Here is an 18,545-nt window from a genome sequence, read left to right on the forward strand (position 1 = left end):
TATAACTGAATCGAAAATATGCTTACTAATCACTTAATACAGAAGGTTACATTAATGGAATAAATATACTCATCATAAAACTGTTTCAAAATAGTATATACTATAAAACTGTATATAGAGCAACATTTTCAAATATGCTATATATGTATACCCATTATACACCGAGTAGCAGAAAACAATATGATATGTAATAATTACACAAGGCATCAGAATGTGTATCATAATAGTATTTGATATATATATATACATCCGAGTGTGAGAATATTACATGGTGTGTTATACACATACTATCAGAATATTATATGATATATATATATATATATATATATATATATATATATATATATATATATATATATACATACTATCAGAATATTATATGCTATATATACATCCGAGTATGAGAATATTACATGGTGTGTCATAAACAGAGTATCAGAATATTATATATATACATACTATCAGAATATTATATGCTATATATACATCCGAGTATGAGAATATTACATGGTGTGTCATAAACAGAGTATCAGAATATTATATAATGTATTTTTATCCTACACAGAGTAACAGTATATTAGAAGCTGTATATCCATCCTACACAGAGTACCAGTATATTAGAAACTGTATATCCATCCTACACAGAATACCAGTATATTAGAAGCTGTATATCCATCCTACACAGAATACCAGTATATTAGAAGCTGTATATCCATCCTACACAGAATACCAGTATATTAGAAGCTGTATATCCATCCTACACAGAGTACCAGTATATTAGAAGCTGTATATCCATCCTACACAGAATACCAGTATATTAGAAGCTGTATATCCATCCTACACAGAATACAGTATATTAGAAGCTGTATATCCATCCTACACAGAGTACCAGTATATTAGAAGCTGTATATCCATCCTACACAGAATACCAGTATATTAGAAGCTGTATATCCATCATACACAGAATACCAGTATATTTGAAGCTGTATATCCATCCTACACAGAGTAACAGTATATCAGAAACTGTATATCCATCCTACACAGAGTACCAGTATATTAGAAGCTGTATATCCATCCTACACAGAGTACCAGTATATTAGAAGCTGTATATCCATCCTACACAGAGTACCAGTATATTAGAAGCTGTATATCCATCCTACACAGAGTACCAGTATATTAGAAGCTGTATATCCATCCTACACAGAGTACCAGTATATTAGAAGCTGTATATCCATCCTACACAGAGTACCAGTATATTAGAAGCTGTATATCCATCCTACACAGAATACCAGTATATTAGAAGCTGTATATCCATCCTACACAGAGTACCAGTATATTAGAAGCTGTATATCCATCCTTCACAGAGTACCAGTACATTATAAGCTGTATATCCATCCTACACAGAGTACCAGTATATTAGAATCTGTATATCCATCCTACACAGAGTACCAGTATAATAGAAGCTGTATATCCATCCTACACAAAGTACCAGTATATTAGAAGCTGTATATCCATCCTACACAGAGTACCAGTATATTATAAGCTGTATATCCATCCTACACAGAGTACCAGTATATTAGAAGCTGTATATCCATCCTACACAGAGTAACAGTATAGTATAAGCTGTATATCCAGTCACACAGAGTATCAGATTATTATATGCTGTATAATATATTAACTATCTCAGCCTGATAGTGACAGCAGACCCCAGATATTAACACAGACAAGCTAAGTGCAGTACAGTCTGTACACACTGTAGGCAGACCTGTGACAGCTCAGGGTTCTGAGACATTTGCTGATTGAGAAATTAAAGCCCAGTCTGGCAGCCAGCAGGTTTGATTTGGTCATGCAAAGGGTTAACGATCCACCTTACCTTTAGCTGTAGAAGTGCATGTGTCTGCAGAAGGAATCTCTTAAATGGGAGGTCCTGGGTTACTGGGATTTTTGGCTCAATCTGCTGGAAGGCTGGTCAGGGGCGTGTGTTTCCCTCCAGCAGAACCAAAACACAGCAAAAAGGGGTCTTTCTGACATGCACTTGAGATAAGGACAATTAGTTTAAGCAGTGAAGTCTCCACTCCTGGTCTGATCAAGACAGCTGTGATCAAAGCCTCTATCTGCACCATGTACCCACCACCCCACTGCTCCTACCTCTTGGATGTCCTACTGCTGACCACCTTCCTGACACTCATCTCCTCTCCCTCATGTTCTTCACAAGCAGGACAGTCAAGAGTGTTCCAAGTACCCAGGACATCAAACCTAAAGGGAAGGACCCTGGTGCTCCTTGATGTTAACACTAAGACCCCAATGAGAATGGTCAGTGAGAACTTTCTATCAGTTCAATTGGACCCCTCAATCATCCATGATGGCTGGCTGGACTTTCTAAGGTAAGTCCACTGTGTGACTGCAGCAATGTCTGAGCAGGGAGAGGGACATCTAATGACGTCTGATGAAACAGATACTTCGTTCCCAACCATTTCTCTAGGTTTCTAAAACATGTTCTAATGGAGTTTGAGAACTGGTTCGCATTAAGATGCACATGTTTGCAATGTAAAAAGCATTTCAAAAATTTATCAGTTATGACTTAAAAAAAATCCAGAGCTTTGACAGACCCTTCAATTAGAAGCCTTGGTCTTTTTTCAAAAGAAACATGTTTGGGGTAATTAGAATACCACTGCGAGCCTTAAAAAATAATGGATCTTCAGTACTCACATGTACAAATTCGTATATGTTCGTAAAAATAGAGTCATGCAAAGTGAATCCCTTTTTTTTTTTCTGTTTCTGACGTTTTTCTCTGCAGACTCGTGTACTTCCAAATACAGTCTGTTTCCTAAATATACAAATAAATATCACAAGCCAAAAAAAAAAAAAAAAAATATTTTCCAATGTTTCTGAGGCAACTGCAGAAAATATGTGATCTTTAAAACAATCCCAGCTACTTTGATCTTTCTTCTTTAACTGGGAGATAAAATAGTGCAAGTTGGAACTGTGTTAAGCAGTAAAAACCTTCAAATATACCCCACTATCTGTGTACATTGCACTACTGATATTAACCCCTGATGTACCAGACGGATGATGCTTGTACACTTCCATGTAGTAACAAATGCCAACAACAAACTAAAAACCATAATAATAATAATAATAATAATAATAATATATATATATATATATATATATATATATATATATATATATATATATATATATATATATATAGTACTAGGGTTTTTCCAAATCTAGTAACTATGTTTTTTTTAAATTTAGGTTTAATCTGTATTAACTTGTATTATGTGATATTAACTAACACCAATTGTGCATAACACAGATAATGAGCTAGGTACCACAAACAAATATACTTTGTTTCATCTTACAGACTGTAATCAAACAACACCATTAATTACATTTGTACATTGTGTTAAGATCTATTGAAGGAATAATAATTAGATAATAATAATTAGATAGTGCTTATTAAATAGAAATAAAAGATTAATACTTGCATTAAAGCGACTGTTCTGCTAACTAAATGATCAATTTGAGATAATCTATCTGTCTGTCTGTCTGTCTGTCTGTCTGTCTGTCTGTCTGTCTATCTATCTATCTATCTATCTATCTATCTATCTATCTATCTATCTATCTATCTATCTATCTATCTATCTATCTATATCTATCTATATCTATCTATCTATCTATCTATCTATCTATCTATCTATCTATCTCTATCTATCTATCTATCTCTATCTATCTATCTATCTATCTATATCTATCTATCATTTTATTCTCTGGTGCAAATTGTAATAAAAACAATGTGTCAGAATTACAAATCAATTCACACTTGAAGTTAAATGGAATCTGACGTCAAATATTGAACCTTCAATTTAAAACCCCCCTGGCTCCCCAAAACGCCTGCCTTGCCCATGAGCTTAATAGAGCTACTGCAGTCACGAAAGAGTTAAACCGCGTGGCCTTAGCAGGGCAAAAAAATGTGTATTTTCACTGCAGTTAAAATGAGTTATTTTCTTAAAACTGTGGTTATAGCCTCAAACTATCAGATACCAAAATCGTGAAAAATAAAAAAAAAAACTAATAAAAAAAATACAATTATAAACAAGAAAAACAAGCAGACTATATTTGCTCTATGGAATGCATGTCAGTAAGTATAATATCTGTCCAACTGAATGTGCCATTACATTGGTAAGACATCTGGAGTTATTTAACAGCAGAATGTATTATTACAGTAAAGATAATCATTTATCAACAAACTGCAACTCGATGGAAGAAATATAATAAATAGTCTTATTGAAATACATTCATTCACATATAGTGATCGATAAATTCTATGTCAACAAATGGCTGGCTCTAAATATTGATACATTCACTAGAAGACACTGGGACGTTTATTCACTCAAGACCGGATTTCATAGCTTTAAAAACCGGATTTCATCATTTAGGCAAAAATAGGGGGTTTGCCAGATTTATCCAAATTCACTGCTGTCTGACTTTGGCGATTTCAGCCGAAATCGTCCGGTTTAGTATTCCAGGCAGTAGAGCTGTGTGATTCGTGAGGGAGTAAGTGGGAATTAAAAGTAACAATTCTGGAGAGAATCTTTAAAAGTCGAGCACTGAGCAAGGATAGTCCACTGGTTTCCATGGTAACTGCGTCAGCACTTTGACTGACAGCTCTTAGTACATACGGCCTGGAGAGTTTGGGACTATCAATTCTTGCTTCTAACGCGGCATTACCTCCACAATTTAAATAAATTGCAGTGAAAATGTTACAAATTGTTCAGATCATTATCACTCGGGATACAGTTCGTGATTTGTAACAGGGATTATGTAATAGATACAATACGCACTCTCTTGCAATCAACCCTTAAATAGACAGACATACTAGACCTTGCACCACCGAACCTCTGAAACAGATCTATCTAGCCAGCTGGATAGACAGATAGACAGACAGACAGACAGACACAGAGTGATAGACAGACAGACAAACAGGCAGACACACACACACACACACACACACACACACACACACACACACACACACACACACACACACACACACACACACACACACACACAGACAGACAGAGAGATAGACAGACAGGCAAACAGGCAGACACACACACACACACACACACACACACATAGACAGACACAGAGAGATAGACAGAGAGACAGACAGATAGACAGACAGACAGACAGTTAGACAGGAAGACAGAGAGAGATAGACAGACAGACAGACAGAGATAGAGATAGACAGAAATCCTGAATGCAGAAGGAGGAAGTCTTAAAATGCGTTGCATTTTTAAATTTTATTCTTCCTATTAATTCCAATATCCAGTTTGTCTTAACGCACATAAGTGTTTAACACATCCTATTCCCCACTTCCACATAAACCCCTCTGTAGTTTTCTTTTGTTTTGCACTAAAACACACATGCAAACTATAAGCCTGCTGTGTAACTATTGGACTCTTGTAGCCGTGAAAGTTTATATCTTGGCACCATAACTATGGCAGAACTGTTTGTGTGCCAGGAAGTTATTATATACACAGCTACATGAGCAGCCTAGATATTAAACATCTAATGCACAGAATTCATGCAGTGAACGTATATCACAGCTATCTAAATGGGACTAAATAATAAATACAATAATAAACAACAAATACAAATGAAAAAGATGAAGGGAAATCATATAATAAAAATGTCTGGTTTGGTGCAATCTGATTATATAATGATGTAATAATCAGACAGTCCAGCCTTGTTATTACACATGCCTTTCTGTAGGCCTTTCTAAACACATGATTTGATCTCAGACCAAGAGCTGCAGTGAATATAACACACAGACAGCTCATTATAGTAAATATAAAATATTATAGCATACCTACTGACATCATAGAGGCATTCTCTCATGTTCTAAAACGTAGCATGGCATCCCACTGTTTGTTATATTGTTTGTGTCTTGTTACAAGTCAGAAAAGATCGCATTCAATGTGGTAACATTGTATTTTAATTACTAATGATTTGTCATAGCAGAGTATCATGTTTGTACTAGAATCCAATGGTCAGGGTAAACGCCAGTCCTAGTTAACATTGACTGACGTTGTAGGTTTCTGGGCGTATTTACTAAACATCGAATTGCAGTGAGCTGAAAATCGAAAAGGTTTGGTTTTCAGCTCATTATAGTACGATTTTTAGTGAATTCACCTCTTAGTACTTATCAAAGTATCTTAACGCTGGGCTAGAATGAGGCGTGTAATAATATATTATATATTATATAGCCGTGTGGATTGCACCCGTCACAGTCTGAGACTGCTATCACAGTCAGTCAACACCTCGTAATCAGAGCTGTGTGCAATTATTATATTTATTGTTATTAATAATATTATTTTTATTATATATTATCTACAACAATTATCTCCTAGGTTTATAGCAGACATTTTAAATACAATTATGACTTAATGGGAAGAAATCCATGTTACATGTAAAAGAACCATGTGCTGGTTAGATCATAGAACCCATGATACATGCAACAGAACACATAACATACAATCTCTTTGTATCTGGTACTAGATAATAGGCGCTACGAACCGACCCTTAGGCACAAATCCTTTTTAGTGGATCGTGCATGTTCTCTAAATTAACACCTGCAGGTGATCAGTTTTATAAATATGTCATAAACGTAATAATATACACCTTTAATGATTTAATGTATATTTACTAATAGTTTTATGCTAATTGTGCGATAGTATATTGTTTATAATGATTGTATTGTTTAATTATGAACATTTTGATAAAATCTTACCCAATTTTGTCCCGTTTTTGTTTTCTGTTTTCCACTATTTCTTTTTAAATGTTTGTTAAAATTAATATTTTGAACATTTTTCACTATTTGACTAGAACCTTGTTCTGGTCGATTCATAGAATCCCTGATACATACATGCAATATAATCTTGTGTTGGTCAGATCATAGAATCCATGATACATACATGTCATATAATTTTGTTGGTCAGATCCTAGAATTCATGATACATACATGTAATATAATCTTGTGCTGGTCAGATCATAGAATCCATGATACATACATGTAATATAATCTTGTGTTGGTCAGATCCTAGAATCCATGATACATACATGTAATATAATCTTGTGCTGGTCAGATCATAGAATCCATGATACATACATGTAATATAATCTTGTGTTGGTCAGATCATAGAATCCATGATACATACATGTATTAGAATTTTGTGTTTTTGTCAGATCATAGAATCCATGATACATGTAATATGATCTTGTGTTGGTCAGATCCTACAATCCATGATACATACATGTAATAGAATATTGTGTTGGTCAGATCATAGAATCCATGATACGTACATGTAATATAAACTTGTGTTGGTCAGATCATAAAATCCATGATACATGTAATATAATCTTGTGCTGGACAGATCATAGAATCCATGATACATACATGTAATAGAATATTGTGTTGGTCAGATCATAGAATCCATGATAAATGTAATAGAATCTTGTGTTGGTGAGATCATAGAATCCATGATAAGTACATGTAATAGAATCTTGGGCTGGTCAGATCCTACAATCCATGATACATACATGTAATATAATCTTGTATTGGTCAGATCATAGAATCCATGATACATACATGTATTCAAATTTTGTGTTTGCCAGATCATAGAATCCATGATACATGTAATATAATCTTGTGTTGGTCAGATCATAGAATCCATGATACATACATGTAATAGAATCTTGTGTTGGTCAGATCATAGAATCCATGATAAATGTAATAGAATCTTGTGCTGGCAGATCCTAGAATTCATGATACATACATGTAATAGAATCTTGTGTTGGTCAGATCATAGAATCCATGATAAATGTAATAGAATCTTGTGTTGGTGAGATCATAGAATCCATGATAAATGTAATAGAATCTTATGCTGGTCAGATCCTAGAATTCATGATACATACATGTAACATAATCTTGTGCTGGTCAGATCATAGAATCCATGATAAGTACATGTAGTGTAATCTTGTGCTGGTCAGATCATACAATCCATGATACATACATGTATTAGAATTTTGTGTTGGTCAGATAAGAGAATCCGTGATACATACATGTATTAGAATTTTGTGTTTTTGTCAGATCATAGAATCCATGATACATGTAATATAATCTTGTGTTGGTCAGATCATAGAATCCATGATAAATGTAATAGAATCTTGTGCTGGTCAGATCCTAGAATTCATGATACATACATGTAATATAATCTTGTGTTGGTCAGATCATAGAATCCATGATACATACATGTATTAGAACTTTGTGTTTTTGTCAGATCATAGAATCCATGATACATGTAATATAATCTTGTGTTGGTCAGATCTTAGAATCCATGATAAATGTAATAGAATCTTGTGCTGGTCAGATCCTAGAATTCATGATACACACATGTAATATAATCTTGTGCTGGTCAGATCATAGAATCCATGATAAGTACATGTAATATAATCTTGTGCTGGTAAGATCCTACAATCCATGATACATACATACATGTAATATAATCTTGTGTTGGTCAGATCATAGAATCTATGATACAAACACATATTAGAATTTTGTGTTTGTCAGATCACAGAATCCATGATACATGTAATATAATCTTGTGTTGGTCAGATCATAGAATCCATGATACATCCATGTAATAGAATCTTGTGTTGGTCAGATCATAGAATCCATGATACATCCATGTAATAGAATCTTGTGTTGGTCAGATCATAGAATCCATGATACATACATGTAATATAATCTTGTGTTGGTCAGATCATAGAATCCATGATACATACATACATGTAATATAATCTTGTGTTGGTCAGATCCTAGAATCCATGATACATACATGTGACAGAATCTTGTGTTGGTCAGATCCTAGAATCCATGATACATACATGTGACAGAATCGTGTACTGTTCAGATCCTAGAATCCATGATACATACATGTTATATAATCTTGTGTTGGTCAGATCATAGAATCCATGATACATACATGTAATATAATCTTGTGCTGGTCAGATCCTAGAATCCATGATACATACATGTACTTGAATCTTGTGTTGGTCAGATCATACAATCCATGATACATACATGTTATATAATCTTGTGTTGGTCAGATCATAGAATCCACGATACATACATGTAATATAATCTTGTGCTGGTCAGATCCTAGAATCCATGATACATACATGTACTTGAATCTTGTGTTGGTGAGATCATACAATCCATGATACATACATGTAATATAATCTTTATTGGTCAGATTATAGAATCCATGATACATACATGTATTAGAATTTTGTGTTTGTCAGATCATAGAATCCATGATACATACATGTAATAGAATCTTGTGTTGGCCAGATCCTAGAATCCATGATACATACATGTAATATAATCTTGTGTTGGTCAGATCCTAGAATCCATGATACATACATACATGTGATATAATCTTGTGTTGGTCAGATCATAGAATCCATGATACATACATGTAATATAATCTTTATTGGTCAGATCATAGAATCCATGATACATACATGTAATATAATCTTGTGCTGGTCAGATCCTAGAATCCATGATACATACATACATGTAATTTAATCTTGTGTTGGTCAGATCATAGAATCCATGAAACATACATACATGTAATATAATCTTGTGTTGGTCAGATCATAGAATCCATGATACATACATGTAATATAATCTTGTGCTGGTCAGATCCTAGAATCTATGATACATACATACATGTGATATAATCTTGTGTTGGTCAGATCATAGAATCCATGATACATACATGTAATAGAATGTTGTGTTGGTCAGATCATAGAATCCATCAAACATATATGTAATAGAATGTTGTGTTGGTCAGATCTTTGAAGGTGATCAGGTCTTAGCATGTTACTTTGTATCTCTCCAGCTCCAAGAGACTGATCACTTTGGCCAGGGGTCTGGCTCCTGCCTTCCTAAGGTTTGGGGGGAAGAGGACAGATTTCTTACAGTTCCAGAACGTAAAGAACCCAGCAAAGAGCAGAGGAGGACCAGGGCCTGATTACTACCTGAAGAACTACGAGGACGGTAAGAATTGTGTACTATATGTGTATGTCAAATCATACTATGTATCACATATACCAAACAGTATGTATTATTTATACCAAACAATACTGTGTATTATATATGTCAAACAATACGATATATTATATACACCAAACAATACTAAATATACTATACACCAAACAATACTGTGTATTATATGTCAAACAATACTATATATTATATACAGCAAACAATACTAAATATAATATACACCAAACAATACAGTGTATTATATATACCAAGCCATACTATATATTATATATACCAAACAATACGATATATTATATACACCAAACCATACTAAATATACTATACACCAAACAATACTAAATATACTATACACCAAACAATACTGTGTATTATATATGACAAACAATACTATATATTATATATACCAAACAGTGCTAAATATAATATACACCAAACAATACTGTGTATTATATATACCAAGCCATACTATATATTATATATACCAAACAATACTATATATTATATATACCAAACAGTGCTAAAAATAATATACACCAAACATTACAGTGTATTATATATACCAAACAATACTATATATTATATATACCAAACAGTGCTAAATATAATATACACAAACAATACAGTGTATTATATATACCAAACACTACTATATATTATATATACCAATCACTACTATATATTATATATACCAGACAATACTATATATAATATACACCAAGCAATACTGTGTATTATATATGTCAAACAATAATATATATTATATATACCAAACACTACTATATATTATAAAATAATACTATGCATTATATGTATCAGTATGTACCAAACAATGCTACATTATACAATATTATTTTATTACACAATACTACATATTATATATATATATATCAAACAATATTACACATACAGGAACTTATGGGGCAAATACTTGTTCTCCAACCTCTGGCTATAGTCAGTCCCCAGCACATGCAGTGCCAATGGAGTGTAGTAATGATTGGACTAAAATCCCCATCAGCCATATATCTGGTTCGAGATGTACATATTATCGGACTACATGCCAACTCTCTGAAATCACTGGGCACCTTTCAGCCTTCCCCTGGCTGGCTGAGTATGAGGGGATCGGAGTCCACAAGTGATTGGGTGCCAAAGGTTGGAACATCACTGCTGCAGCCACCATATACCATCACGAATCCATACTGAAATCTTCCTTCCCTATCCTTACTTAACCATTTCATGCCCGGAGTCTGTGTAACAACCTGACTGCTAATCATATTGACTCTCATGGCTGAGCTCTGCAGTGATGGGTCATTGTCCAGGAAGGGGTTAATGTGCACCTACTGTACAATCCACAAATTGAACGTGTAGTGCAGCCCTAGATAGCTCTGCATTCGACCATTTGTGACACCTGTCCTGGCTGTCAGTGTACACAGTGCTGGTTCTGTGGGAGCTGCTTTGTATTGGAATGCCATTAACCCTCTGCTACCTGTAATGTAAGGGAATGCAGGCCAACCCAGAAACCATCTCTTTAAAATAACCCTCACTGTGCTAAATTACTAAATAATTCATCAGCAATGATACATTTTAGGGAATTACCCAATAAACAAACAGGAAAACCAAATGTGTGTACATGTATATATGTAAAAGCCATTTGTGGATGATAAAACTGGCAGAGAAATTACAAACACATCAAAGCATTAATTCAGTATTTAGTTAGTGAGCATGTTTGATGAATTCCTTGTGTGTGTTGTGTTGGCATGTTATAGGCTTTGCATGCAGTCTCACTCCTGAGATCTCCAAATGGTTCATTTTCTTCCTGTAACTGATTTTCAGTAGAACATACAGAGCCCAGGGCTAGTTTTGATCTTAGTGTATAAGATCTCTCAGTGCTATCAATGCACCATGCAGAGTTCGAGCTGTAGGGATGAGCTCACTCCCTGTGTGCAATGTATTATCTCTTGCTTAAAGAGTAGCTACTTTTCACCAGGCAACTTGTTAGCAAAGCTCAGAGGTTTTCATCACCTAAATGTGGAACAGAGCTTCTCCAGCAGCATGTGGGAGAGCAGGGGGAGGGCACATGTGGTGTATATTTGGGAATCAGTATAAATCAAAAAAGGTGTGGTAGGGGCTATTTCCTGCCCCATAACTATAGAATTATTGTTTACTACAAAAATCCCTTCAAATTTATTGCAGGTGTCCTCAAGGTATAATTCCAACCACAAATTATATGTCCACACTTCCAGTCTACTCCTGAGAGTCTTAGAGAAATCAATCTTATTTTCCTCTCACTGATGAGGGCCGATATAGAATGTTCCAACTGATAAATCAACTACCAGGGAAATCAGGCAGGATGCTGAGCAAGGAGTACTACAGTGGTTATGGTACCTTCTACCTGCACCTGTCAGCACATCACCTCACTGTCTCCAATATTCAGGGTAAATGGAAGTATGAATTATCGGCAACAAACCCAATACTTCGTATTCTAAATACAATTCTTTCACTTTTTAGTTTATTTGTCAATGAGATATTTTTAAATAAATCTATTTGATATTTTCTTTCTCTCTTTCTTTCTTTCTTTCTTTCTTTCTTTCTCGCTCGCTCTCTTTCCTTCCTTCCTTCCTTCCTGTCTCATCCTGTTATACTTGTTATATGTCCAAGGAGAGATGGAGGATATGTTAATTAAAATGTATTTAGAAACCAATATTAATACTAATGTGTTTGGAGGTTCCCCAGTGCTACAGGATCCAGGAATCATTCTGTGATAGTTCTATCCTTCTTACAGTATGGATTGATCCTGCTGATATCATTCCGTGTCTAATTAGACCACAAGCAGCCCATTCCATTCACACAAGAAGGAAGGTCAGACTCCCGAGTTTGACACCACATTTAAACTCTATTCTCTGACAGTTAGACTCTGGAGTGTGGGGGAGGATCACAGACACTAACTGTCTGTTTTCACACACTTTCTGACGCAAGGTGTATGTATATGGCTGAATGATCCGTTCATGTACTAAAGGTAGAGATGGATTTTCTCACTTTCATTTCCATATACTTTATTCAAATAAAAATCAATGAAAGGGTTATCATATTAAAAATAAATTTGAGGTGTCAGCTGTCTTTCAAGTTACATTTATCTTGATAGAGACCCCCAAGTTCTCTCTTTCACTCGCCCATATTTCATTGTGAGGCCTGATCCAGAGTTCTCCGAACCTTCCAATACCACGGATACACTGAATGAAATAAAATGAACACAAAAGGCCAATGACCATGGACCATGCTCGCTCCACTCTTTTCTGCAGACACCGTCATCATGGTGATGGATAACTAAGTATTTAAAAAACAAAAACAAAGACTGGGCTGAGCTCAATGCTAAATCCATAAAGATTTTTACTAGGTGTGATCATGTGGACATATTCAACTTTAGGTTAACCTGTTAACGCTGTTATGGCGTTCTATACCATCCCAAGTGGGATTAAACGCTGTTACAGTGTCATAGAAGGCTGTAATGGTGAGCAGCCCTGAGCCTCTGGGTACTAACCTACCCCAGCAATCTGCTTTGGGGGGACTGCCTGTCAACCCAGGCATTCCCCCCTGTTGTAAGTCAGGTCATCATGTGCCATGTGATCGTGATGACATGACCATCAGATGGCGATGGCGTTGCGATCACATGGCCGCAATAGCAGGCTATAGAACTGCCTTAAGAGGGTTGGCAGGAAGTCCCACAAACTGCATCAAAAGCAACATAATCAATCTGGCAAATTTCAATGTGTAAAAACTGAATTGGAAAAACTCTTTATTTGACCTTGTAATCTTCCAAAACCCCATAAAAACTGTACATAGGGGTACTGTTGTACTCATAATACTTTGCTGACCAAATATGAGTGTTTTAGAGCATTAAACTGTATAATGTTGATGCTCCAGCAGCCCCCCTATAATGTATGTTCAGTTAGTGCAGTCCTCTTGTTTTCATATGTAATCTAAATAATATGTAAAGCAGTCTACAGCCCAGAGAATGGAGGAGCACAGGAGGATAGGTATCATTTACTAACCCTTTCCTTACCTCATAGTAGATGGGGAACGATTAAACATGCCTCTCTAAGCAATAGGGATAACTTTTATTACTTATTGCTGTTGAATCGCTCTCAACTTATTTCACAGAATTTGAGAAACATTTCAAAGCTTAAAGGACCACTCTAGGCACCCAGACCACTTCAGCTTAATGAAGTGGTCTGGGTGCCAGGTCCTTCTAGGGTTAACCCATTTTTTCATAAACATAGCAGTTTCAGAGAAACTGCTATGTTTGTGAATGGGTTAAGCCTTCCCCTATTTCCTCTAGTGGCTGTCTAATTGACAGCCGCTAGAGGCGCTTGCGTGATTCTCACTGTGAAAATCACAGTGAGAGCACGCAAGCGTCCATAGGAAAGCATTATGAATGCTTTCCTATGTGACCGGCTGAATGCGCGCGCAGCTCTTGCCGCGCATGCGCATTCAGCCGACGGGGAGGAGAAGAGGAGGATCGGAGGAGGAGAGCTCCCCGCCCACCGCTGGAAAAAGGTAAGTTTTAAAGACTTTCCCCTTTCCAGAGCCAGGCGGGAGGGGGTCCCTGAGGGTGGGGGCACCCTCAGGACACTCTAGTGCCAGGAAAACGAGTATGTTTTCCTGACACTAGAGTGGTCCTTTAATAAATGATTTTACGGAGCGTTTGTTACCTTTTTCATTCTATAGAAGCATACCCACATATATTAATATTACAACTACAATTGCATTTGCAATTATTTATATAACAAACATATTCCACAGAGCTGTACAACAGGCAAACAATATTGAATGCCCACATGAGCTTACAATCTAATATGGTATATTTTAGATACATTGTTAGTGGTGGGCAAGATGTTTAATGTTTTATTCTAAATATAGAATTCACATGTTTCATAATTTGCAAATATGTTGATTCAGGGATTCATTGAAATTCTTCTCAGGGCATGTTTTACACACAATTTTTTTTAAAAATCATATAGTTTTACATTAATGCAAATTAAAGCAGGAAGTGATTGCCCTCAGTTGGTAGTGAATTGCACCTGATTTCTCAACCGTAGCTCGTGATTCAGCCAAGGAACCTCTTGATTACATGGACAAGTGAAATAATACAATATGATATATAATGTAATATATATTATACAAATTCACACATGTGATCACAATGAGTGTTTGTCTTTGACTTGGCTTACTTCCGTGAAAATGTAAAATGATTAAATAAATAAACAAATAACATTCAAATAATAGTAGTACCTTCATGGCTTTCTTTATTAAAAAAAAAAAAAAAATCTTTTATTGTGGATTCTTCTACCTCTGTCTATTTTTGTCAGCGATTAAAGCTAAATTATTCACAGTAGAAATATCAGGTTGGGGAAGATTTATCAAAGTGCTCTGTTCTAAAAAGTAGTTTAAATATGTTCCACGATCGCCCACGTTTAGTACTATAGACCACTTTTCAGAATAGAACGCTTTGATAAATCTCCCCAGTGTTTACTGAAACCCGTGAATGATCTACCCAATTTATTATATGTATTCTAATGATGGGGAGCTGCACATGGGTGAAAAGCACAGCATTATTTTTTGCTCTTAATAGTTTTGTATGTATTCGTGTCTGTGTGTGTATGTGTGTATTCTTTTTTTGTCCATTTTATATCTTTAGTATTAATTATCAAATTGCACCTAATTAGGAAAAAAAAATTAAATGTATTTTATAAATCACAAACTAATCAAGGAATTGTATATTTATTTAACTTCTTTCTAAACACATTTCTAACAGAGAAAGATATAATACAACTTCATGTTGATGTTTATACATTCCAAATATTTAACAAAGGACTCATCCAAATGAGGAAGAAAATAACCCTTTAAAAAACACACACACACACACACACACACACACACACACACACACACACACACACACACACACACACAAAAACAAAATGTCAGTATTCCAAATGAAAAAGTCTGATGGAATATATTATATGGAATGTGTCAAAACGTTCTTTTATTTATAGAAGTGGGATTTTACATTTACTGGCAGAATCAGACAATTTCCTATAGACATTATACATAAACAGTATTAAAGGGATTTTCAAGGTTTACTTCAACGTTCTTTCTTTGCATGTTAATGTATTCAATATGTTCTTTTTACCTTTTAAAATGACATGGTTTCCAAATTTTTGCAGATTTTATGCATAACCCCCTTCTGTTACTGACGTAACTTTGACTCAGCTTTAGTTTGCCATGGATCTATTTTAAAAGAACGCTTGAGCACGCCTGTATATACCTTGTTTATCATCCCTTTGATATAAAGAAAGGGATTATTATATACTTCTTTTAATACATTTTCTATTTACTCACGACATGTTTGACAGCCCAGGGTTCAATGTCTGGTTGCAACACCAATTCTACAGATAAGGCAATAAAAATACACACAGGGTATAATACCTTATAACAGCATGCGGAAATATATGACAAGAAAAATTGGCATATCATCCACTCCAGAGTAACATCTATAAAGGACTCCAGAGTTCCTTCAAAGGTTCTTGAATATAAACAGGAGACACTACGTAGTGCACAATGTGACTTTTAAACACACCCTTAACCCTCTTACTGCATATTTCTTGTCTTCAATTTGGTTAAAAAAAAAAATATATATATATATATTTTTGTTTGCCAGCAGGGCTAGCGTGAATGGTAAAATCGCGGGATAGCAATGCAAAGAAAAGCGTAAATAAGTGCGAGCCCCTTGAAATTGCGGGATGCGTAAAATTATACCAGTAGGCGCTGCACGCGAAAATGCGGGATACCTGGTCAGAGGGTTAATAAGTATTGCACTTACAGAGTAAAAGTGGTGTAAAGGCCTATCTCCACTTCAAAAGTTGTAAATCTGTGTGTACTGTGCTGTTGCAATTTTTTAGTTACTCCCAACAAGTTTGACAGCCCATAGTAGAAAGAGTGGTTTTAAGAAAATAGAAGATATAACCCCCTTTTAAGAGCTTTTTTTTTTTTAAGCTTACGGGGTTATTACCTAAACACTGAATCAAAGAAAATTTAAATCAGAATTGGAAGACTGAGGATTAAATAGTTAAGCTGCGAATATAGCTCAGTTGGAGAATTTTTCCAGATCGGCAGTTTTTTTGCCGAAATGTTTCTATTAGTATACATTTGGTATCATTTGGAGTTTAGTGAATAAACCCGCTTTAACTCTTTATTTATTTTATTATTATTATTATTATTATTGCATTTATATAGCGCCAACTTTTTCCGCAGTGCTTTACAATAATGTAAAAAGGGGAAATTTAACAATAAATAAGACAATTACAAAATGTTACAGGAACAATGGATTGATGAGGACCCTACTCAAGCGAGCTTACAGTCTAGACTTGTTTTTTTCTGTGCTTTTATATTGATAACAGTTGTATCATTTAAAAATGCTAATATCTAACGGTTCTTCTTATGGCTACGTTTTGCAAAATTATCTTTTTCGCATTTTTGTATTAATGTCATTTATTATAGATTTTTGCCGCTTTTGAAAAAAATTTCTGGTCCCTCCATAAAACCCGTTTGAAAACTGAATAATTGTAAATTCAAAAAAAAAATAAGCTGAACATAGGTCAAATTTGATATTTATCAATTAAAAATGTATCTTAATAATGAGTCACTTTAATTCTCATCTACACGTCAAATCTGAAACGTTCTCAAGTAAACTCCTTATTTCACGCAATAAGCCGTTTTGTCTGTAAATACAATATATTTTCCTCGGATATTCCCACATATTTTCTCAATTTTGTAACCTAAAACTGTACATGCTGGGCGGATATTTTTTTGCGAGTTCAGAGAATCTGCAACCAGACTGTTTGTGTTTTTTTTTTTTTTTTTGCTGGTTATTAAACCTTTAATATAATTATTGTGTAAGGCCCCAGATATACATCACATATGATATCTCTTACACAAGTGGTTTATTAAAAAAAAAAAAGTAAATGCTCAAGCATTGTAAACATAATATTCGACACATTTCACCACAAAATATATCAACTCCATTCTGCTCTACAGGGGTCTGCAATTCACTAGAACCCCCAAGCAAAAACAAGGTTAATTAAAATGCCCACATGTCAATGCAGCACATTCTTTAAATTAACATTTGGGATCTGAATCCTCTTCTTTTCAGAGAGGCTGCCCCTCTTATCCTTTGATGTCTGTGTTTCTATTTCCTCTCGAAAGGACATTAGATAGAGACTCCCAAAAGCCTTTATCATTTGAAGAATTTATCAGATTTCTGGAATTGGACCCTTGTGACATCTAAGAACACGAACGTTACAAATGGTCAGCTCAGGAATATTAATTCAGTTTCTCGTACATTAAC

The 18,545-nt window shown here is 34.9% G+C and overlaps 1 protein-coding gene across 1 annotated transcript in view; it reads left to right on the top strand.

The window, feature by feature from the left end:
* Positions 1–2,067: 2,067 nt before the first annotated feature.
* Positions 2,068–18,545, top strand: part of HPSE2 (heparanase 2 (inactive)) — a 220,444-nt gene continuing 203,966 nt past the window's right edge. Inside the window, exons 1-2 of the mRNA XM_063435333.1 lie at positions 2,068–2,384; positions 9,978–10,135. Of these exons, the coding sequence (XP_063291403.1) occupies positions 2,122–2,384; positions 9,978–10,135 (421 nt within the window). The 5' untranslated portion in view covers positions 2,068–2,121. The remainder of the gene's footprint in view (positions 2,385–9,977; positions 10,136–18,545) is intronic.

The sequence above is a fragment of the Pelobates fuscus genome, chromosome 10 (assembly GCF_036172605.1).
Source record: "Pelobates fuscus isolate aPelFus1 chromosome 10, aPelFus1.pri, whole genome shotgun sequence".
In the NCBI taxonomy this organism is placed as follows: Eukaryota; Metazoa; Chordata; class Amphibia; order Anura; family Pelobatidae; genus Pelobates; species Pelobates fuscus.